General features: G+C 37.7%; 1 protein-coding gene across 1 annotated transcript in view; it reads left to right on the top strand.

Annotated features, from left to right (window-relative positions):
• The window catches only part of TTN (titin), a 266,306-nt gene that overhangs the window by 126,866 nt on the left and 117,914 nt on the right, over positions 1-21,526 (top strand). The window contains exons 151-195 of the mRNA XM_058664684.1: positions 1,469-1,537; positions 1,713-1,781; positions 1,928-2,221; positions 3,047-3,127; positions 3,895-3,972; positions 4,486-4,569; positions 4,724-4,795; positions 6,390-6,473; positions 6,583-6,666; positions 6,795-6,878; positions 7,179-7,256; positions 8,854-8,937; positions 9,623-9,697; positions 9,815-9,898; positions 10,007-10,084; positions 10,216-10,302; positions 10,438-10,521; positions 10,633-10,716; positions 10,826-10,909; positions 11,012-11,095; positions 11,773-11,856; positions 12,330-12,413; positions 12,624-12,710; positions 12,864-12,941; positions 13,047-13,130; positions 13,228-13,311; positions 13,419-13,502; positions 13,988-14,071; positions 14,184-14,267; positions 14,573-14,656; positions 14,760-14,843; positions 14,927-15,010; positions 15,143-15,226; positions 15,359-15,442; positions 15,571-15,654; positions 15,788-15,865; positions 16,267-16,350; positions 17,132-17,221; positions 17,499-17,576; positions 17,778-17,852; positions 18,064-18,147; positions 18,941-19,024; positions 19,231-19,311; positions 19,798-19,872; positions 20,258-20,371. Coding sequence (XP_058520667.1) covers positions 1,469-1,537; positions 1,713-1,781; positions 1,928-2,221; positions 3,047-3,127; positions 3,895-3,972; positions 4,486-4,569; positions 4,724-4,795; positions 6,390-6,473; positions 6,583-6,666; positions 6,795-6,878; positions 7,179-7,256; positions 8,854-8,937; positions 9,623-9,697; positions 9,815-9,898; positions 10,007-10,084; positions 10,216-10,302; positions 10,438-10,521; positions 10,633-10,716; positions 10,826-10,909; positions 11,012-11,095; positions 11,773-11,856; positions 12,330-12,413; positions 12,624-12,710; positions 12,864-12,941; positions 13,047-13,130; positions 13,228-13,311; positions 13,419-13,502; positions 13,988-14,071; positions 14,184-14,267; positions 14,573-14,656; positions 14,760-14,843; positions 14,927-15,010; positions 15,143-15,226; positions 15,359-15,442; positions 15,571-15,654; positions 15,788-15,865; positions 16,267-16,350; positions 17,132-17,221; positions 17,499-17,576; positions 17,778-17,852; positions 18,064-18,147; positions 18,941-19,024; positions 19,231-19,311; positions 19,798-19,872; positions 20,258-20,371 — 3,921 coding nt within the window. The remainder of the gene's footprint in view (positions 1-1,468; positions 1,538-1,712; positions 1,782-1,927; positions 2,222-3,046; positions 3,128-3,894; positions 3,973-4,485; positions 4,570-4,723; positions 4,796-6,389; positions 6,474-6,582; positions 6,667-6,794; positions 6,879-7,178; positions 7,257-8,853; positions 8,938-9,622; positions 9,698-9,814; positions 9,899-10,006; positions 10,085-10,215; positions 10,303-10,437; positions 10,522-10,632; positions 10,717-10,825; positions 10,910-11,011; positions 11,096-11,772; positions 11,857-12,329; positions 12,414-12,623; positions 12,711-12,863; positions 12,942-13,046; positions 13,131-13,227; positions 13,312-13,418; positions 13,503-13,987; positions 14,072-14,183; positions 14,268-14,572; positions 14,657-14,759; positions 14,844-14,926; positions 15,011-15,142; positions 15,227-15,358; positions 15,443-15,570; positions 15,655-15,787; positions 15,866-16,266; positions 16,351-17,131; positions 17,222-17,498; positions 17,577-17,777; positions 17,853-18,063; positions 18,148-18,940; positions 19,025-19,230; positions 19,312-19,797; positions 19,873-20,257; positions 20,372-21,526) is intronic.

Genomic DNA, 21,526 nt, shown 5'->3' with positions numbered 1-21,526 from the left:
CTAGACCTTTGCCAGTCTAAAACCAGAGGTTTCTTCCAGGTCTCCTACGTGAATGCAGGGTTCCACGCCCAGGAACATTCCCAGGGAACTGGATTAGCAGTGGAGCAGCCTGGACACAAAACAGTGCCTATCTGGAATCCCCACACTACAAGCAGTGGATTCACCTGCTATAACATGGCACTTGCCCCAGTGGTTGCAAATTTGCTCTGAGAGCTCTCTTCTGAACTCAGATACAAATTAATGGATACTTCTTCCTCAAATTATATTCCCAGAATCTATTTTATGTTGTAATAACTTTTTATCCTATTACTTTTTAAGAGAAAACCTATTCTCTTTTAAAGATTGTTTGATTTGAAAGGCAGTCACTTAGAGGTAGGGAGAGACAGAGCAATCTTTATCTGCTGATCCACTCCTCAAATGACTGCAATGAACAGGACTGGACCAGGCCAAAGTCAGAAGCCTGAAATTCCTTCCAGATCTCCCATATGGGGGGGCAAGAGCCCAAGTACTTGGGTCATCCTCTGATGTCTTCCCAGGTGTGTTAGTAGGGAGCTGAACGGGACGTGGAACAACCAGAAATCAAAGCAGCATCCATACAGGATGCCACTATTATAGGAGGCAGCTCAACATGCTGTGATACCTGCCCAGCAAAAACCTATTCTAATGCTTGACTAACAGCTACTTTAAAAAAAAAAACTTTTTGTACCTTTTGCAATATTCAGCTTAAGCATTCAAGAATATTATAAAATTTCCACTTCTCACTCTTCCTAATTCAACTGTTTGTACAGATAGTGCGCCTAAGCAGCTAGATTATGCTGTCCCTCTCCTAACAGATTCCTCAACAAATACAGTTTAAGATCCAAAGATTGGACCTAGGACCCCAATAGATCCCAAGAGCCTTGGATGCTCAAGTCCTTGACATAAAATAGCAAAGTGTTTGCCTGTAACTTACACACATCCTCTCTTATACTTTAGATAATACCTAATGAGATGCAGCTGCTCTATAGCTGATTTTTCTACTTCATCATTTGGAGAATAACAACAGGGAGAATAGCTCTGCTCATTCTGTACAGATGCAACAGTGTTGGGCCTCACTAGATTTTCAATCAAGGGATGGGTAATTGCAGCTGCAGATCCATAGATAATGGCTAGTAGGATGTACAGCTGTGCCTGGCAATACCTAAGGCCACGGTCAGAGCTGAACCACTTTTCATCACATTCTCACTGAATTAAAAGAGAAGTAGACCCAATTCTGGGAGACAAAGTGCTATTGGGAAAATATACCAGCAAAGAGACTTTTACAGGCTTGTTGGGAAAGTATTTTTATTGCCTGTAAAATTGGTGTCCAGTAGTACTGTTTGACTTCTAAAACACTTGGATTGTTATAATATTAATATTTTTCTGGTGTTTTATTTCATGTTTATTATTGAGCATTTGTCATTAACTAAAACATCTAATATCTTTAAAGTGCCAAAGAAAGTACCTGAAGAGAAAGTACCTGTTCCTATTGAGAAAAAGGAGGCACCCCCAGCCAAAGGTATATTTCCTCATTTAAACTAGACTTGCTCTTTTTTTTTTTTCTGAGACTGTTTTGTCTCTGTCTTAATTGTCTTTGATGTCTTTTGTCTATGAACATTTGCTCTTGACATCTTAAATATTAAAATGTATCTTTAAAGTGCCTGCGGTGCAAAAGAAAATCCCAGAAAAGAAAGTTCCAGAAAAGAAAGTCACAGAAAAGAAAGTCCTTGTGCCCAAAAAAGCAGCTGTTCCCCCAGCTACAGGTATTTTTGAGAAGATCTTTGATTTTCATGTGCTGTTGCATGTAGATCTTTCACCAGTTTTTCTTGTTTATATAATATGATTTTAAGTCTTTGTTTCTTCTGTGGTAAAAAAAAAAATAATTCTCTTAAAATAGATGCTCTTTCACGGAGAACTGTCATTGAAGAAAAAGTATCACTGGCCTTCCACCAAGAAGAAGTAGTCAAAGAAAGAATTGAATTAGAAGTCGTAGAAGCAAAAGCAGCAGCTTTCGAAGAGGAAGAGTTCCATGAGGTTGAGGAATATTTTGAAGAAGAAGAATTCCATGAAGTGGAAGAATTCATCAAAGTAGAAGAACATAGAGTTCAAGAAGAACACAAAGTTGAAGAAGTCCATAGAGTAATCAAAGTTTTTGAGGCTGAAGAAGTGGAAGTATACGAAAAACCAAAAGCTCCACCTAAAGGTATAGGGAGTTCTGCAGATATTACAAATTGTTGTCTCTTGCTCAAACTCTTGAAAGTTGAATTTTGTATGTAGTTTAGAACATTAGAATTGTCATAAAATACTAAAAGCATGAGTTTAAACTATTTGATGTTAAAAAAAATAATACTGAGTTCCAATTCACCTTACACAGTATAATTTAGCACTCAAGGGAGCAGTCTGTGATGTTTCACTGTCTAAGGAAATCACTGACTTTGTGAGTTCTTGTTTTGAAACCCTGATGAAAAATGTTATGAAAAATAATGACATATTATTATAGCTACCAAACTGATCAGTCACCAGTGCAATGAAAAAGACATTCCTCAGGCCACTAAGGAATATAAAAATTCGGGCCAAATAAGTGTCACTTTGCTAATACCTCAGTCAACTTCTTTACAAACTGATAATTATTTATCAAGGGCTTTTGCCATAGGTATTGTATCTTCATTAGGAAATTAATATTAAGGAAATATTTGAAGTGTTGGTAGTAGCAGCTGTATTCAAGCATGCTCAGAGTATAAATTCCAACACAAACAAGGTGTCTAATTCTTCTCCAGTTCTTGCACAAATTAAAAATATAGGGGTCATATGAAGAAGTGTGTGTGTGTTCTTAGCATTCATAGTAAACCCGTATCGGAGGTGATGTTTAACAAAATCAAATCTTTTATTTTGGAAGTAGATACAGCATATATGCAATAGGCAGAAGCAAATAAACTGTTTTGTGATTCTTTATTGCACTAACTTCAGGAGTAATGGTGCACAGCACGTTGTAAGTTCCCTCTAAACCAAAACACTAATATCTTTGAAGGGCCTGAGACACCTGAGAAAATCGTCCCTCCAAAAAAGCCACCCACTAAAGTTGTTCCTAGGAAAGAGCCACCAGCTAAAGGTATTTGATTGGGGATAGTGACGCAACTTTACGTGCGGCAGCACCTTGGCTGCTTATGTGTTCCCTTCCCATTTGATGTTTTTCTTCTGTGTTTTGTGTTCTTGGAATTTCTCCAACAAACTAACCTCTTTGAAGTAGCTTAAGGTCCAAAAGAAGTTCCTGGCAAAAGGACAGTAACTGCTGTTAGGTTTAAAACATTTTAAGCAAATATCCCTATTAACTAAATAGTGAAACCAAAATTCCTTTTTTTTTTTGTCCTGTTTCGTTACGTTTACACTAATGTGTTGATTGATAACGCTTCGTTTTCCTATTTGTAGTAATTGTAGCAACTTAATGGATTAAATACATAATGAAAATGTGATTAACGTCCCTATCTTACTGATGTTTGTAGACCTATTTCATTTTATTTTGAAAATGAAAACCAGCATCTAACAAATATGAACTTACAACTAAGGAAATGAATGCTAAAATGAAAATACCAATAATTCTGCCAAAACAAACAGAAATAACATCAGCTGAAGATATATTGCTGATTTTTCATGTCAAGGTCCTATTATACTAACATGTAAAATTTCTCCTGAATTTTTGTCATATTTGTTACCAAAATTCAATTAATGTTAAACACTGTCAGGTATTTAATAATGTGAAGTCTATCTGTGGTGTTATGACCATGTTCTTGTCTGTGATTGCATAGCTCCTATGTTCTGTTTGTGAAAATTTTGACGAATGTCTGAAAGTAAAAGAACATACTACTATTATCTTTTAAGTACCTGAGGTGCCTAAGAAAATCATGGTAGAAGAGAAAGTATACATTCCTGAAGAACGCAAAGTTCCACCATCTAAAGGTACCTGCCTTTGCTAGTTCAGCACTAATAGAAATTCTGCTTTTCTTCACTTCCTACAAAGAGAGACCATGTTCCCTTCAATGCCACAGATGGATAAAAAGGATGTGAATCTCAGGTTATGCTTTGTGACACTGTCTAAACTTTTATGGCAGCCCTCTGGGAGCAAAGACCTAACTTGGAAGAAGTTATTGCTTGTCACAATCTCTTCTTGTGTGATAATTAAGCCTTACTGACCCTTCAACTTCTCTTTCAAAAACATTCTATTTTGTCAAGTTGCCTTGAAAACTAACCAACCTGTTTTAAACCATATTGTGAAACCAAAGAGCAAAGTGATTCTGAAATGACATATAGAAACTCCCCCCACAAGGGAAATCTTGAAAAATGTACTCATTGTTTAGTTGTCTTAAAAATCTGAGATCTTTAATATTCTCCTCGTGAGAGTTCCCAGTTTATCTTGATATTTTATGCTAAATGATAACACTCCTAAAATAAGATGAATTAATATCTTTAAAGCACCTGATGTACCCAAGAAAGTTGTTGCAGAAGAAAAAGTTGAAAAAGCTGTTCCTAAAAAGCCTGAAGTTCCACCAGCTAAAGGTACACACTAATACTAACTACAATGTGATGTGGGTCTCTGCTGACTTTTTTTTAACAGTCAAGTATGATGTTAAATATTTGGGTTTTGTTTTCTTGTATTCTTAATGTCTTATATTTCTTATTTATAACTACTAATATACTAATATCTTTCAAGTTCCTGAGGTGCCCAAGAAAAGGACTCAAGAAGAGCTACCTATTATTCCTCCTGAAGAAACAGAGCTCTACAGTGAGTGTAGAACAATTGGCGCTTTGCTTTGTTGAGTCATGAAACTGTTTCTCTCAAACTAACATGTTTTTATAGTCTAACATGCCAGAAGTATTAGGCTGCAGCCAAGTAATTTGAAGAACAATTAGCCTCAGACAGAATACATTTCCACACGATTTAAAAAACAAATTGTCTTATACAAATTGAACACTTTCTGCTTTTGAACAAGATGAATGTGTTGAATTTTCCTTCAGTATACAAATATCTTTTGTTTTGAAGCAAATTTACCTTCTAGACAATGAATAACTTCACACTATAGTGATATTTTGATTTTATTTTATAAAATCAAAATGCTTCATTGTTTCATTGTTTGTTATTTCATGGTTTCACAGCAACAATGGAAACATTTTGCCAGGGCCTGGTAGATGACCCTAGCTTTGTAATGTAAACAAAATCTCCAAAGGATGGCATTTTGGGGCTTTCTTGAAAATTATGGTTAAAGAATTTGAACAGTATAACATCATGAATAGAACTCTAGTCAGTTATCTAAATATAAAAAAACTGGTAGACTACATATTCTTCCATTTTTTATATATAAAATCCTCAGTTAAATCTAATTTTTTGACCAAGTTATTTATGCTTGGTTTGGATAAAAGTTAATAACGAATTCAGTACCTTTTCTCCTTTTCTATACCTGGGTCAAGTCCTTGTTATCCTACAGTCTGCTTTTCTAAAAGCAGAAAGAACTTTTAAGCAACTTCAATTTTCTTACTTTCCAAATATTTAATGATTTTTAATTTTCCTGTTTCCAACAGTTTTACATATTGAAATGTGAAACTATAACTTAGATTTTTTTTTTTTTACTTTTTATAGTCTATTTGTTTTAATTGTTTGAAAAGCAGAGAGGGAGACATATAGAAACTGGGACAGAGAGACAAAAAGAGAGAGAAAGTGCCCATCCACTGACTCCTCAAATGCCCGTAACAGCTGCAGCTAGCCGGAGTGAATGAAACAAATGAATGATTGAAATCCAGGTCTCCTATATGGGTGGCAGAATCCCAGTTAATTGGTCCATCACCATCACTTCCTAAGATCTGCGCTGGTGAAAAATTAAAGCCAAGAATTGGTTTCAAGCAGTCTAATATGGGATTACAGGCATCTTAATCTACAGGCCAAATGCCCAACCCCTAAAAGTAATTTTAAAATATAGGTAACTAGGCTCCTACACAAGGAAAATATTTCATGAATTTTCAGTGTATCAAATGGAAGAGAAAAATCCTCAGTGTGCAGTGTCCTATACTATCCTTGATGTCCCAATCCATTAAAATGTGGGAAAACAGGGCAATCTTGTCAATATACTTTTTGTAGACAAGAAGGAAGCAATAGATAGTCTTTTGCAAACTGATTACTCAATTTTATCAACATGAATATGAAAACATACTGAGAATCCTGTAACATAAAACTGGGAACGAGGCATGCTTCTAGCCAACACCTTCTTGCTATTAATTTGCATCTTTGTAGTATTTTGTAAGTAATTAATGTGTATTATGTTTTTGTAATATTCTTCATCTGTCTCAAAACATCCTTAATTGTGAAAACACTAATATCTTTAAAGCTTATGAAGCATATGAAGAATCAACTCTAGAAGAAAAAATAGTCATGACTGTCCCTCAAAAGACAAAACCCAAACTAGCAAAAGGTATATAACAGCAACGAATCAATCAGAAGAAATTTTATTCTGAGCTTATCTCAAAGCTCAATGTTTTTCTTCATCATTTGTAAATATAAATATATTTGTGTCTTTTAAGCACCTGAACCAACTAAGAAAGTTGTTCGAGAAGACAAAATATCTGTGACTGTTCATAAAAAGAGAGAAATACCAGCAATTGAAGGTATATATATATATATACACTATCCAAAGCTCAAATGAATATCTTTGACTTTAAGACGCAAGAATTGCGTGTTACAAAATTCATGGTTTTTAAAACTTCTAAATGTAAATCTACTAATATCTTTAAAGAGCCTGAAACAACCACAGAAGTTTCTCCAGAGGTGGAGGTACCTGAGACTTTTGTCGAAATCCCAGAACATCCTCAAGCTGAAGGTATAATTGTCTACTTCCAAAAATCTAAAGCAGAAAATGCTTCTGATTTTATGTAATTTCTCATAGTAATAAGCTCTCATCCTAAAATACTAATATCTTGAAAGTGTCTGACACCCCCCAAGACCAGGAAACACGTATGACAGGACCCCAAAAGTCAAGACCTATTTACATAATATAGAAAGATAATTAGAACAAAAATGAAATTTCTCATTTGCAATTGTTTATCGTAACTTCCTTAGTATGTGATGTCCTTGTGTCCCTGTGTGTGTTCAACTGAAAAACATACTAATATCTTTAAAGAGTTTGAAGACCTCAAGGAAGTGGTTCCAGAAGAACAAACTCCTGTTGCTAAGAGAAGAAGGACACTGCCATCAGCAGGTACAAGGCAGAAGAAAATCCCCTTCCTGGCTCATGTCTGTAGCCATGGTTAACACATGTGAAAATACTAACATCTTTACAGCCTCGAGGCCACCAAAGAAATCATTTCAGATAAGTGAGTTACCCAAAGCATCACCTTGCCCAGGTGTAGACAAGTCCCAGTGAATCACTCAAGGAAAATAGAGGGGGAAAAAATCTAACATGAATATAAAATGTGGTTGAGACATTCACCTTTTTATGTCCCCATGACCCATATAAATTCAATAGGAAATTGCTATTATATTCCTAAAATAAATAAAATACAATTAGCCAGAAAAATTAGGAAGCGGTTTAAAACCATGAATTATATTGAATTGAATGAATATACTTTTATAGGAGTCAGTGCCACATAATGACAAAGGTGTTTGAGAACTACACATGAGTAATTCAACCATCTCTGTGTTTGGGACTCCAGATTATACTACTTAAGTCTGCCAGAATTGCTTCTCCTTTAAAATAAGCCTACTGCAAAAATAATACATATTTAAATTTAAAATAATTACCTTCAATAACCCTTAAATATCTGAAATGTTTTTAGAAAATCATCACTAAAAGACAATATTTGATTCAATAGAAAGTTGCTCAATTTGTAATAACACTACCACACCAGGCCACCTGAAAACCTTCTAAAACCAAAGCAAAAATAATTTCAAGTAATGCTAGGACTCATCCCTGATTTTTCTCTTCCCGTGGTCTGTATTTGTTTTTCATGCATCAGGAGTTTTCTATATTGAATATATTTAAATAAATCCAAAGGATGTGAAACTTGTAAAGCTGTTTGAAGGGCAATATTTCTTTATAATTAACCATGATTCTGTATTTTTTTTAAATATACCCAAATTCTTTGACTTTTTTCTCAGTCTATTTTAGATTGTTCTCCTTTCTCCTAAACTTTTAAAACACTCATGTTTTAAATGTGCCTATGGTAAAGCTGCAGAAAGAGGCCAAACCAGATAACAAAGTTTTGTCCTCAGGCATGTACCTAAATGTGCCCACCATTAATTATAATCACTCTTTTACATTATATTGTTTTGCCTATATCTTCCATCCTGAAAGAGAAAATTGCTAAATTTTAGCACCCAAGGCAGCCAAATGAACAGCCATGATACCTGTACTCATGCGCACACTGCTGTGTGAGAAGCAGGTTCTGGGGACGAGGGAGTGAGAGAGTCTCAGGCAGTGAACTGTCAGAGCAGTTACGCTTGGAACCTCATTACCTTCAGCATTCTACAGTGTAATGCATTCATGTGGGACAGTGTCTGATTCACCTCCAGAAATTTTCCCTGTAGCAATAAACAACCATTGACACCTGCAGCCACCTCTGGCATTGTAATACCTCCCACGAAAGCCATCGCTCATGTTATTCCTTCCATTGGTCATTCAATAAATGCCTATTATGGGTGGGCACTAGGGAACTGGGCAGTCAGAAAAGACCGAGGATTTGAATCCTCTTATTAAGAGCTATATACCTTATCAAAGCTCACTTTGGCTCAGTTCATGTGGTTAAAGTCTTCATGTGTCCTTTTACCCTCTAAATGTGACATTAATATCTTCCAAGCCCCAGAAGCCAGGATAGAAGTTGTTTCTGAAACTGAAGTGTTTGAGGATGCTCCTGAAGAGCCAGAAGTCCTGACCATGAAAGGTACATCTCTGATCAGATGTGGAAGAAGAAATGAATAGCTTCAAATCAAGTGTTTTACTAATACTCTTTGTGATGCCTGAATTTAAGCATACTAATATCTTTAAAACACCACAAACTCCAATGTTCGAGAACTTGTAGGAAGCCCTTCTATAACCAAATACAGATGTCCCTGCTGTCTGTAGGGGAATGATTCCAGGACCTCACTATGCCCAGCCTTGTAGATACCAAAATCCATAGTTGCTCAAATTCCTTCTATAAAATGGCATGGTATCTGCATATAACCTGTGCACCTTATCCCAAATATCTTAAATCCTGTGTAGATTTCTTATAATACCTAATCAAATATAAACTTTATGTACTATTTTGAAAATGATAACCCAATTTTTATCACAATATACTTAATCATATTTGGTTGAGTTTTCAACCATGGAACCCATGGTTGTAGGGAAGTGTGGGGAGTCAGGTGTACTACCCAAAAAAAGGTGCCAAGTCTCCGAAACTCCCATAGGTCCTAGAAGAGGGTCAGCCTTCACAAGTCTCCAGTTACCACTCAGTTTACTCCTACAACAAAGGGAAATCAGGAATGAGGAGACACTTCTAGAAAGCCATGTCCATTAAGTTGTTGTAGTTCCTGTATTCATTAACTATTTCAACTGTTCGATATCAAATACTAATATCTTTCAAGGGCCTGAACCTCCTCCACAAGTTGTGCCTGGCAAGAGAATACCTCCCAAAAAAACAGAACCTCCACCAGCAAAAGGTACAGGATGCCGAGTCCCTGATCTCACGAAGATCTAGCTGTAGTAGTTTTGAAAATTTTTTTGCAGTTCTTAGTGTTCCCATGACACTAAACATTAAAAATACTAATTTCTTAAAGTGCCTCAAGCTTTCCAAGAGATTGTCGCTGAAAAGACAACACTTGTGATCCTGCACAAAAAGGTGGAAATCCTTGCTGATGCAGGTACATCCTACCGGAAGCCTGGGGCGGGGGACAATGTCTTCCTCCGTATAAATCATGTTTCCTGTTTGTTCTGATTCCTGTGACTTAAAAATATTAATATCTTTAAAGTGCCTGAGACTCCCAAAGAAGTTACCTTTGAAGAGGCCATGCATCCTCTACCAATGCCTGAAGCTGTACCTGCCCCAGGTACTAACCTTAACTATCCCTTTATCATGGGATAAGGTGGAGGGACAAAAGGTCTTGGAAATGTTTCTGATGTGTGTTCTGTCTCTGTGCACTCCTTTGATACAAATGTAAATTTACTAATATCTTCAAAGCTCCTGAAGCTCCCCAAGAAATGATGATCAAAAAGAAAGTAACAGAAACTCCTCAACCAAAGCCAAAAGCACCACCACCTGTTACAGGTACTTGTTACCTTTGAACTTAGGTTCAAGACCAGAATAAAAAAGGCAGGGTATAGGGTTTTGTTCTTGAAAATGTTTCAATGTGTCTAGTGGTGTTTTTGTTTTTCATGGGTAAAACTACTAATATCTTTTAAGTACCTGAGGCCCCCAAAGAAGTCATTCCTGAAACAAAAGTGTTCGCGACTCCTTCTAAAAAGTCAGAAGTGCTACCTGTAAAAGGTATCTGTCATGGTCACAGTTTCCATGATGCATTAACTCCTCTGCTTTAGAAAAGACTTTGTCCCAATGGTCATTATTGTCCTAACAGTAACATCACTAATATCTTTTAAGCATCTGAAGTTCCCGAAGAAGTTGTTCCTGAAAAGAAAGTGACTGTGGTGCCTCCCAAAAAGCTGAAAGGCCCACCTGTCGAAGGTATCTATTGGTGACTTCACATGCCCCATCTTCAACCACTGCTACTCTTGAGGATTTTGTTCTAGAGATTCTCACAGTTGTAACTGTAACTCTACTAATATCTTTTAAGCATCCGAGGTTCCTGAAGAAGTTGTGTCTGAAAAGAAAATCACTGTGGGGCCTCCTAAAAAGTCAAAATTGCCGCCTGTAAAAGGTACCTGTCGTTGACAAGTTTTCAAAGTTCTAGCTCCTCTCTTAAAAATATTTTGGATGGTCTGGACAGTCCAAAATATAACTTCACTAATATCTTTTTAAGTGCCTGAGGCTCCTAAAGAAGTTGTCCCTGAAAAGAAGGTGACATTGATGCCTCCTAAAAAGCCAGAAGCCCCACCTGTTGAAGGTATCTGATGTCACAAGTTGTGCCTCTTCTGATCTTGAAAAGATTTTGTCATGTGATCCTCACTGTCCCAACTCTAACTTGACTAATATGTTTTAAGTGCCTGAGGCTCCCGAGGAAGTCATTCTTGAACAGAAGGTAACGGCTGAGCTTCCTAAGCACCCAGAAGTCCCACCTCTAAAAGGTATCTTGGCCACCCTCAGGTGTCAAAGATCAGCCTCTTCTGCTCTTAAAACTGTTTTGTCCCAGTGATTACCACAGTCCTAAATGTAGCTTTGCTTATCTCTTTTAAGTTCCTGAGGCCCCCAAAGAGGTCATTCCTGAAAAGAAGGGGACAGTGGTGCCTCCTAAAAAGCCAGAAGCCCCACCTGCTGAAGGTATTTGTCTGTGACCTCATGTGTCACAACTTCTGCCTCTTCTGCTCTTAGCAAGATTTCATCTCGTGATTGTCATAGTCTGAAGTGTAACCTCACTAACCTCTTTTAAGCAGAGGTCCCCAAAGAGGTCATTCCTGAAAAGAAGGGGACAGTGGTGCCTCCTAAAAAGCCAGAAGCCCCTCCTGTGAAAGGTATCTGTCGCTGACCTCAATTTTCCTGATATATTAACTCTTCGGCTATAGATACTCTCTTGTTCAAGAAGTTCTCACAAGTCCTAACTGTAACTTCACTAATATCTTTAAGTACCTGAGGTTCCCAAAGAAGTTGTGCCTGAAAAGAAAGTCAAAGTGGCTCCTCCTAAAAAGCCAGAAGCCCCTCCTGTGAAAGGTATCTGTCACTGACCTCAATTTTCCTGATATATTAACTCTTCGGCTAAGGATACTCTCTTGATCCAGAAGTTCTCACAAGTCCTAACTGTAACTTCACTAATATCTTTAAGTACCTGAGGTTCCCAAAGAAGTTGTGCCTGAAAAGAAAGTCAAAGTGGCTCCTCCTAAAAAGCCAGAAGCCTCAACAGTAAAAGGTATCTCTTGGTGACAACAGGTGTCACAAGTTCTACCTCTTCTATTCTTGAGAAGATTTTTTTTTGTCTCATGGTTGTCGTAGTCCTAAATGTAACATCACTAACCTCTTTTAATCAGAGGCACCCAAAGAGATCATTCCTGAAAGGAAGGTGACTGTGACGCCTCCTAAAAAGCCTGAAGTTCCCCCTGCTCAAGGTAGTCATCTTGACATTACTGTGTTTCATGCTGTCCCTGTGGTTACTCTGATTAACCATGGAAATACTAATATCTTTAAAGTGCCTGAAGTGCCAAAAGCAGCTGTCCCAGAAAAGAAGGTGCCTGAAGCTATTCCCCCAAAACCAGAAAGCCCTCCTCCTGAAGGTAAAGAGGACATAACTGTATAAATTAGAGAAAAGATTAGAAATTTTCATTTCTCTAGGAAATTATTTATATAACTCCTACTACAAAAAGATACTGTAATTCCAAGGAAAATAGCAACAGATGTTTAGTATAGCATGGTATATGGTTAACTGTTATAGTCACCAATTATTTTCACCCTTTCTAAACATAAATTGCAAATTATCTTTAAAGTGCCTGAAGTACCACCGAAGGAAGCTATCCCAGAAAAGAAAGTACCAGTGGCTCCTCCCAAAAAGCCAGAAGCACCACCACCTAAAGGTAATTATCATTACATGGCATTTGTCACCTGTTTGAGGGGGCTGGGCAAAGTGTGTAGGAGAGTCCACTACTTTCACAAACCGTGTGTGTCTGGGTAAATGTCAATATTCCCCCTACGTAGTTGCTAACTAAAAGATACTAATATCTTCAAAGTTCCTGAAGTTCCTAAAGAAGTTGTACCCAAAAAGAAAGTGGCTGTGCCCAAAAAACCAGAAGTCTTACCGGCAAAAGGTACTTGTGTTTTGCCCTATTGATTTAAACATTATCACTGTCTTCACAAACATTGTCATACACTTCTTCACCATTCAGATTCTAAAAATACTAATCTCTTTCAAGTGCCTGAAGCTGTTCAAGAAGTTGTCCCAGAAAAGAAAATCCCCAAGGCACTACCCAAAAAACCAGAGGCCCCTCCAGTTGCAGGTATCTGTCAGCTCAATCCTATTCTTTAGAACTGACTCTTCATTCTTGACCCTTGCCGGTCATTAACTCAAGTGTTAAACTACTAATCTCTTTCAAGTGCCTGAAGTTCCTCAAGAAATTGTCCCTGAAAAGAAAGTGCCAGTGATGCCTCCTAAGAGAGTAGAAGCTCCTCCAGTGACAGGTATTCCACCAGCTCAACCCTCTCCTGAAGAACTCTTCTTTCTTGAAAACAAACTTGGCCCATTTGTCTTCAGTAACCTAAATATCAAACTACTAATCTCTTTCAAGTGCCTGAAATCCCTCAAGAAATTATCCCTGAACCGGAAATACCAGTGGTATCTCCTAAAGAGCCAGAAGCCCCACCTGTCACAGGTACTTTACATCCTGCCCTTATTCTTAGAAACCATTGCAGTCCCTTGCTCTTCATTAACACGCATGTAAAACCACTAATACTTTCCAAGTGCCAGAAGTGCCTCAAGAAGTTGTCCCAGAAAAGAAAGTTCCAATTGTCCCACCCAAAAAAACAAACTTCACCTGTCACCGGCATTTTTTTTTTTACCCCACTTACTCTGCAAAAGAAATAATCTCTTCTGCTCTTAAAGCCATTTTTAGTCCACTTATTTCACTAACCTGTGTGAAAAACTAATATCTTCTAAATGCCTGAAGTTCTTCTAGAAATGATCCCTTAAAAGAGAGCACCATTGGTGTTTCCTAAAATAGAAACAGCAACCTGCCCTACAAAGGTATTTTGTCACAGATCTTAGGCTTCACGTGATACCGAAGCATCTGCTCTTGAAAACCTTTAATCCCAGTGGTCTTCATAAATCCTAAATGAAACTTTACTAACCTCTTTTAAGCACCAGAATCCCCCAAAGAGGTCATCCCAGAGAAGAAAGTGTCTGTGGCTCCCCCTAAGAAGCCAGAAGTGCCACCTGTCAAAGGTACCCGTCAGTGACTTTGGATTTCCTAAGACACTGAGTCATCTGCTCTTGAGAAGATTTTAGCCTCAGGTTCTTTATAGGCCCTAACTCTAACTTCCTTTTCTTTTTAAAGTGCCTGAGGTTCCCAGAGAAGTTGTCCCTGAAAAGAAAGTGTCTGTGGTACCTCCTAAAAAGCCAGAAGTACCACCTGTTAAAGGTACTTCTCAATGAGCTTAAACTCCTAAGTGACACTCTTCTGCTCTTGTAAAGATTTCATCCCCTTGGTCTTCACAAGTCCTAACTCTAACTGCACTAATCTCTTTAAAGTGCCTGAATCTGTCAAAGAAGTTGTCCCTGAAAAGAAAGTCTCTGTGGTACCTCCTAAAAAGCCGGAAGTGCCACCTGTAAAAGGTATCTGTCCGTGACCTTCAGCTTTGTATGATACACTCTTCTGCTCTTCAATACATTTCATCCCCTTGGCCTTCCCAAGTCCTAACTTTAACTTCCCTCATACCTTCGTAGTTCCTGAGGCCCCAAAAGAAGTCATTCCTGACAAGAAAGTGCCTGTGGTGCCTCCTAAAAAGCCCGAAGTACCACCTGTAAAAGGTAGCAGTTACTGACTTGGAGCTTCTTAAGATACTCTTCTGCTCTTAAAAAGATCTCTTGTCTTTTTCTAAGATCTGACTGTAACTTCACTAATATCTTTAAGTGCCTGAAGCCCCCAAAGAAGTCATCCCTGAAAAGAAAGTGACTGTGACGCCTCCTAAAAAGCCTGAAGTCCCACCTGCTCAAGGTAGCCATCTTGACATTACTGTGTTTCATGCAATCCCTTTGTGTTTACTCTGTCTAATCATGAAAATACTAATATCTTTAAAGTGCCGGAGGTGCCAAAGGCAGCTGTGCCAGAAAAGAAGGTGCCTGAAGCTATTCCCCCCAAACCAGAAAGCCCTCCTCCTGAAGGTAAAGAGGACACAATTCTACTCCATATTTTGAAAAAGATAAACTCTCTGTGGTAGAATAACAATCTTTTTTGTGAAACATTTCATATACTTCAGTCAGTTCTAGCACTAAAATGAGTTGGTGTTTTTAAAGTGTATGAGGAGCCTGAAGAAGTTGTACCAGAAGAGTTGCCAACTGAAGAGGTAGAAGAACCGGAGCCCGTAGCGCCCTCTAAAGGTACCGTGCAGGCTGCTGGGCCACCTGCCAATCTTCTCCCTCTTGTTCTGCCATTCCTGGGCATGGCGGGCTTTCTGTCTTGTTGCTCACCCATTTGCACGAATTCTAACTCACAAATTCCAATATGTTTAGTGTCTGTGCCACCTAAGAAACCTGTCCCCGAAAAGAAAGTACCTGCTGTCATTGCCAAAAAGCCTGAACCACCGGCAGTGAAAGGTATTCTCCCTGCCACTAACTTCCAAGGCAAAAATGTCTATCTAAAATGTGGTGCCCCACCTCTCTACTTGGTGATTTTCATATGTTCTTGAAGCCATGCACTTAAAACCTACTAATATCTTTTAAAGTGCCTGAAGTACCCAAGGAAGTTATTCCAGAAAAGAAAGTGGCTCCTGTGGCTCCCAAAAAAACAGAAGCTCCACCTGCTAAAGGTACATGTAACTGTCTGCATTTCAGTGGTGGCAGGGACAGCCTGCAACTCTTGAAAAGTGTTTTGTTCTGTGTCCATGTGATGCATGTTTACTGGGGATCATTCCTAATGTTCAAATACTAATATCTTTAAAGTGCCTGAAGTTCCAAAAGAAGTTGTTCCAGAAAAGAAAATAGCTGTTCCCAAAAAGCCAGAAGTCCCACCAGCCAAAGGTACTAGTCATTAATTAGATTCTTCAGAAAGTATTCTTTCTTGAGGAACCAATCTCAAAACTCAACTACTATGGGATTCTTTGTGTGCCACTCCTTGTACATTCACAGCAACAACAACAATAAAAAACCTGATACGCTAGAGTTCATGGGGTTTGAAACAGCATCACACATTAAAAAGAAACCTGATACATTTATGGAAGCTGGTTCCTGCAGAGTTTTTGTGATTCTTAAGAGGATTTATTTTCCTCTCTGCTATGGGGAGCCTAGGGCATATCACTAACTTTACTGTGCATTTTATTTGGGGATCTGTTCCTGTTATTTGAATAAGATATTAACTAGATGTGGTATAAATGTCGCATACTTCTTAATCACTCAAAGTAAAACTAATAATATCTTTGAAGTGCCAGAGGTACCGAAGAAAGCTGTCATAGAAGAAAAACCTGTCCTTCCTGTCCCGGAGAAAGTGGAGTCTCCTCCCCCAGAAGGTACCTGTGGTTTCTTTAAGAGCTTTCTAGCTGTGATTACTTCTCATTTCCTCTCATTTCATAACTCACTATCTCTTGGTCACTCTGTACCACTTTGTCTATCTCACTTCACTGTCCTAAGTTAACGCCAATCTCAAATCTAGTTTGGGTTATGAATCAGTACTTTCTATATAGCTCAGAGTATGTTGTAGTAAGCAAGATTGTTTTTTTCTTTCTTAAATGTTGATTTTACTTTCATCTACTTGAACTGCAGAGAGAGAAGATCTTGTATATGCTGATTTTCTCTCCAGATGCACAAAACAGCTAGAGCTAGGCCATGTCAAATCCAGGAACCCAGAATGCCTTCTGGACTCCCACATGGTTGGCAGGAAACTAAGTACTCGAGCCATTATCTGCAGCTTCCTTAGGATGCATTCAATAGGAAGCAGGATAAAGAGGGGAGGTGAAAAGACTCAAACCAGTAATCCAAGATGGGATGTAGGCATCCCAAGTAGTGAGCCAAGCCACTGTGCCACAATACCCACCCCAAACAAGGCTTTTTTTTTGTTGTACAAAGAAAGTAACATGGCAGAGTTAGTGAGTATAAGTGGCATTAAACAACAGGAAGACTTCTCAAGCAGCCAAATCAGTTGATATAGAATAAATACAATTAGGAGATTTCATATTGACAAAAGAAGATATTGAGGCATGAGACGAAATCAGTATTACTATTTATTAGTGTTTTATATATTTTGAAATATTATTCTACACATTGAAATAAATTCAACTAATATCTTTAAAGTATATGAAGAACCTGAAGAAATTGCTCCTGAGGAAGAAGAACCAATACCTGTTGTAGAAGAGGAAGAACCAGAAGCTGCACCTCCAGCAGGTACACAGCATGATGCTTTGCACGGGAAAATGCAGGAATTTGATGTTTATGTCTGTCATGAACCTTACCTAAGGTATGAATGTCTCCTGTCTCCTTGTTTACAATTCTACTTCATTGGCAAAAGCAAATGTTTTCTGCATCCAGAAAACCTGAGTCCTGTTGAATTGTAAAATGTATGCATTGAAGAAACACATGGGCTCTTTCAAAGAATTAGTTTGTGTCCATTAGCCTTATCCTTGTAAATCATCTGACTCTAAAAGAAATTCCTGTTGTCCAGCACCAGAAGAGCCTAAGAAGGTTGTCCCAGAAAAGAAGGTTCCTGTCATCAAAAGGCCAGAGGCTCCACCTCCTAAAGGTACTTACACTAAAATAAATAAATATGAATCTCACTCTTCTATGTTGAGATTTACACTCATTCCTTGTTGTATATTGTGCTGTGTTATGTGTTTGTAAAGTATTATATGGATGTGATGACATCAAACAGACTTGTAAAATCAATGTGTACATATTGCATCTTGTGATTTCTTCTTATTAAACACTACTAATATCTTTAAAGTACCTGAGATGCCAAAGAAAGTTGTCCCAGTGAAGAAGATCCAGGTTAAGAAGCCAGAAGCACCAGAAGATAAAGGTATTCATCTCATCAACATCATAATTTTTTTTAGATATACTGATCTTAAAGTGATATCCAATAATTTATCCTTATTACCTAGGCTTAAATATTTCCTTGTTTTGTTTCCATCAGTTTTGATGTTCCTTTTAGATTAATTCTGGATTTTTACTAATATTTTAAAATAATGTTAACTCCTCCTCTTTTTAAAACAAAACTAATATCTTCAAAGTGCCTGAGGTACCCAAGAAACTTGTTCCAGTAAAGAAAGAGCCAGTTCCTGTTACCAAAAAACCAGAACTCCCACCAGAAAAAGGTACTTACCAAAAGAAAAACAAACATCTTTTTGACTGCTGCTTAAGCATTTTGATAATAATTCTTAGAGAAAAAGTACTGAATGTGGTTTTATATGATATTACAGGAGAAACTTGAGTTTGGGGTTTTAATAGAATTTGAGGTTTGGAAAGAAATCTATCAGCAGTTCAAGCTGGGTAGGACCATGGTAGTCAAGGTTTAAGACCATTAAGAGTTAGACTAGAGTCGTGAAAGTAGAAATGGAAAAGGGAATTGGGTCTGAGAGATTGGTTTGGCATTTGACTATAATCAAAGGCATTAAAGAAACTGAGGAACCAAGTTATTGTAGGGTTTGAAGCTAAAAAGCTAAAAGCAAACAAACAGTCCATTGGATTCCTGAATTGAAATTAAAAAGAAAATAATATTGTTTTCACTTTTTAATCATCAAAGTGAAAATGTGCATTAGAAGCTTAGGAAACACATCAGGTCTAGAAATGTAGGTCCCAAAGGTATCGATAGGGCAGGGGAATAAGAACTGAATGCATATGAATGATGCCTCAGAAATCATAGAGCAATATTTTCCAACCTTAAAGTTAGACCAACAGAGAACCACCTATACTTAATGGTAGCAAATTCAGAAAGACAAGAATATTCACTCTCTAAATTAAGATGTCCAAAAAAGGTGTCATGCGGCAGAAGCTGTATTGCCTAGGATGTCTCGTGAGATCCTCTCCCTGCATTTTTTTGCCTGCTCTTTAGAAAATCTTGCGTGTCTTTTAAATTCTTCATAGTTAACAAACCCAATATCTTTAAAGTGCCAGAAGTGCCCAAAGAAATCACCCCAGAAAAGAAAGTGTCTGTTCCAATCCATGAAGAACCAGAAGCTCCACCTGCCCCAGGTACTAGCTGCTTTGTGAAACTAAGGACAGCAACGGTCTTCAGCATCTTGCTTTATTTTACAAAACTGCCTCTTGTCTGCCTTATGGATTGAAATATGTAGTATTTGGGAGATACTTGAAAATGTGTTGTAGAATGTAATGAAGTTGATAAATTGAGACATAACAATTCTATCCCAGATTAATCTAAAATATTGTGTTTTTTTAAGTTGAAGAGGTGCCTGAGGAAATAATTTATGAAGAAAAAGTATCCATAACCATTGGTACAAAAGAGACTCCCCCTGCTGAAGGTATAAATACATGTGTATGTCCAAGCATACAAAAAGAGAAAGAAACAGAAAATTTTTAATCTCCCAGAAATTCCCTTTTTATACTATGACATTCCTTTTTAAAATTGTATAGAGAAACATTCTACCATATGTTTGACTGCCTTATTTTTTAAATAGTTGTATGTACCTCTATGGGATTTACACTCTTGTTTGTTCTTGATGGTAGTCATAAATTCCAAAAAAGAACAGCTTAATGAATCAAGATTAGAAGATCTGCAGTAGATCCTCAAATCATGACCCAATATCGAATTTTAATAATCATCTCATTTTCATCCATATATATTGAATAAACTCAGTAGAAGCAAATGAATATCTCTTTCTCTATACAAATGCCTTTGAATCAAGAATTTGTTTTTGTGACTGTGATCTTTGTATCTTTGTGACATTTGAGTCTTTGTGAGGAACTTTACATTACCATCTTATCTCCCTTGTCAACATCCTCTGAAGAACGGGCAATTGAAAAGTATGTTGAACCAGAAGAACCTGAGCCAGAAGCACAGCCAGAAGAAATGCCAGTACCAGGTATTCAGTTAACTAAAATCTTCATCATCAAATTCTTCCTCTTGAAGAGCACCTGCTTTATGTTCTACATGGATAGTATGTTTCTTTGCATATGTGTGTCAGACATTGCTTGAAATGTGCATTTCATCATGTTTCTGTGTAATTATCACTGTTTGTGAAATAGGCCTGTCTGGGTGTTTCCTTTGTTGTTTCTGTCGGTGGCTTTGCTGTATTTCTCGTCACCTGTGCACCATGTTGACATTTAATGTTTTATGTTGGGCACTGTTATGTATCCAAAAAAGCAAACATTTTACTTCACATGTACAATAATTTTCTACAGAATGTACTATATATACACGTTAACAAATACATAGAAATACTAACACTCCTGAAATACTCTTTCAAGAACCTGAACCTGAAAAGAAGGTTGTCGAGAAACCAAAACTCAAACCAAGACCCCCGGCACCTGCTCCTCCTCCACCTAAGGAAGATGTGAAAGAGAAAATATTCCAGCTTAAAGGTATAAAACGTTCAAGTCTTACTAACTTGGTTCTGACTTCTGTTGAATTGCCAGAGATGCTGCTTGCCAGAAACCTACTGCTTTCGCAGGCGTGCTTTCCAGACGCTATTGCTCTGAAGGAAGTGCAGACAAAATGCCTTCTACTGTCCCAGGGGATGTGGCTGCCTTGTCAAGCAATGCCTGTTGCACTGTTAGTATCACGGTGGACCTCTGGGTTCAGCAGCTCTCTAACTAACGTTCTTAGGTGGAGCAGGAAGAAAAGGTTTTGTGATTTCAAATCCCAATATCAACTGTGTTGCTTGAGGTGTTATGCATGTGAATGTAAGAGAAATCTGCAAGCTCTTTTTAATACAGCAGAAACTAATTTATGCCATGCCAAAACTTTGTTCTTGAAGAATCCTGTGTGTTTTTGAATATATTGTAAGTAATGTATTTATGGTGTCCGGTAGTTTTTGTGTGCTCCTGTACCATAACAGGAAAGCATGTGAACAGCCTATCACCACTTGAGCACTCTTTTCCCCACCTTAACAGACATCCAGTGCATTCTGTGGTGGTTCTTGGGGTAACCAGGAAAATGGGTGATGAGCACATTTTAGACCCAGCACCTCTAACCTTCATTCATTTTGCTTTGATTTTTTTTCTTTGAATTGATGTAATAGTATTGAATTTTTAAAATCTCAACATCTTTAAAGGCTAAAATAAGTTGACTAAAGTTAATTCTTCTGTTCATTTTAACCCAAAATGATCTTATTTGTGATGTTGCAAGGTTGCCAATTCCAAAAGCCTACCCATCTACAAAGTCAGACTCCTCCACAGCACAATATTTCTTATAATGATTCCAATCCTCCCAGATTTTAGGTCAGATGTCAGAAAGGTGGGCACCTCAAGAAGATCACCTGTCTCTATTTCTACTCCATGAAGATACATATTTCAATATATTTCCTTTAATGTAAACTTATACTCAGGAAAATGTCTTCCCCCTGGGAAGAACAAAATTAGTCTTCTTCCTCAGCCAGTCATGCTCTTCTGCTCAACAGTCTAGTAAAACCTCAGTATGCTTTCATGGCTTAAAAGTTCTTACTGTATGCTGTTTGTTTTCTGCTCTTGGCTGTTCTGAATGCTTTCTGGTTATAAACAAAGCTTGATTTCAGTTCT

Source organism: Ochotona princeps, chromosome 5, assembly GCF_030435755.1.
Source record: "Ochotona princeps isolate mOchPri1 chromosome 5, mOchPri1.hap1, whole genome shotgun sequence".
NCBI lineage: Eukaryota > Metazoa > Chordata > Mammalia > Lagomorpha > Ochotonidae > Ochotona > Ochotona princeps.
The sequence above is the reverse complement of the archived record's forward strand: the minus strand, read 5'-3'. Positions and strand labels throughout refer to the sequence as shown.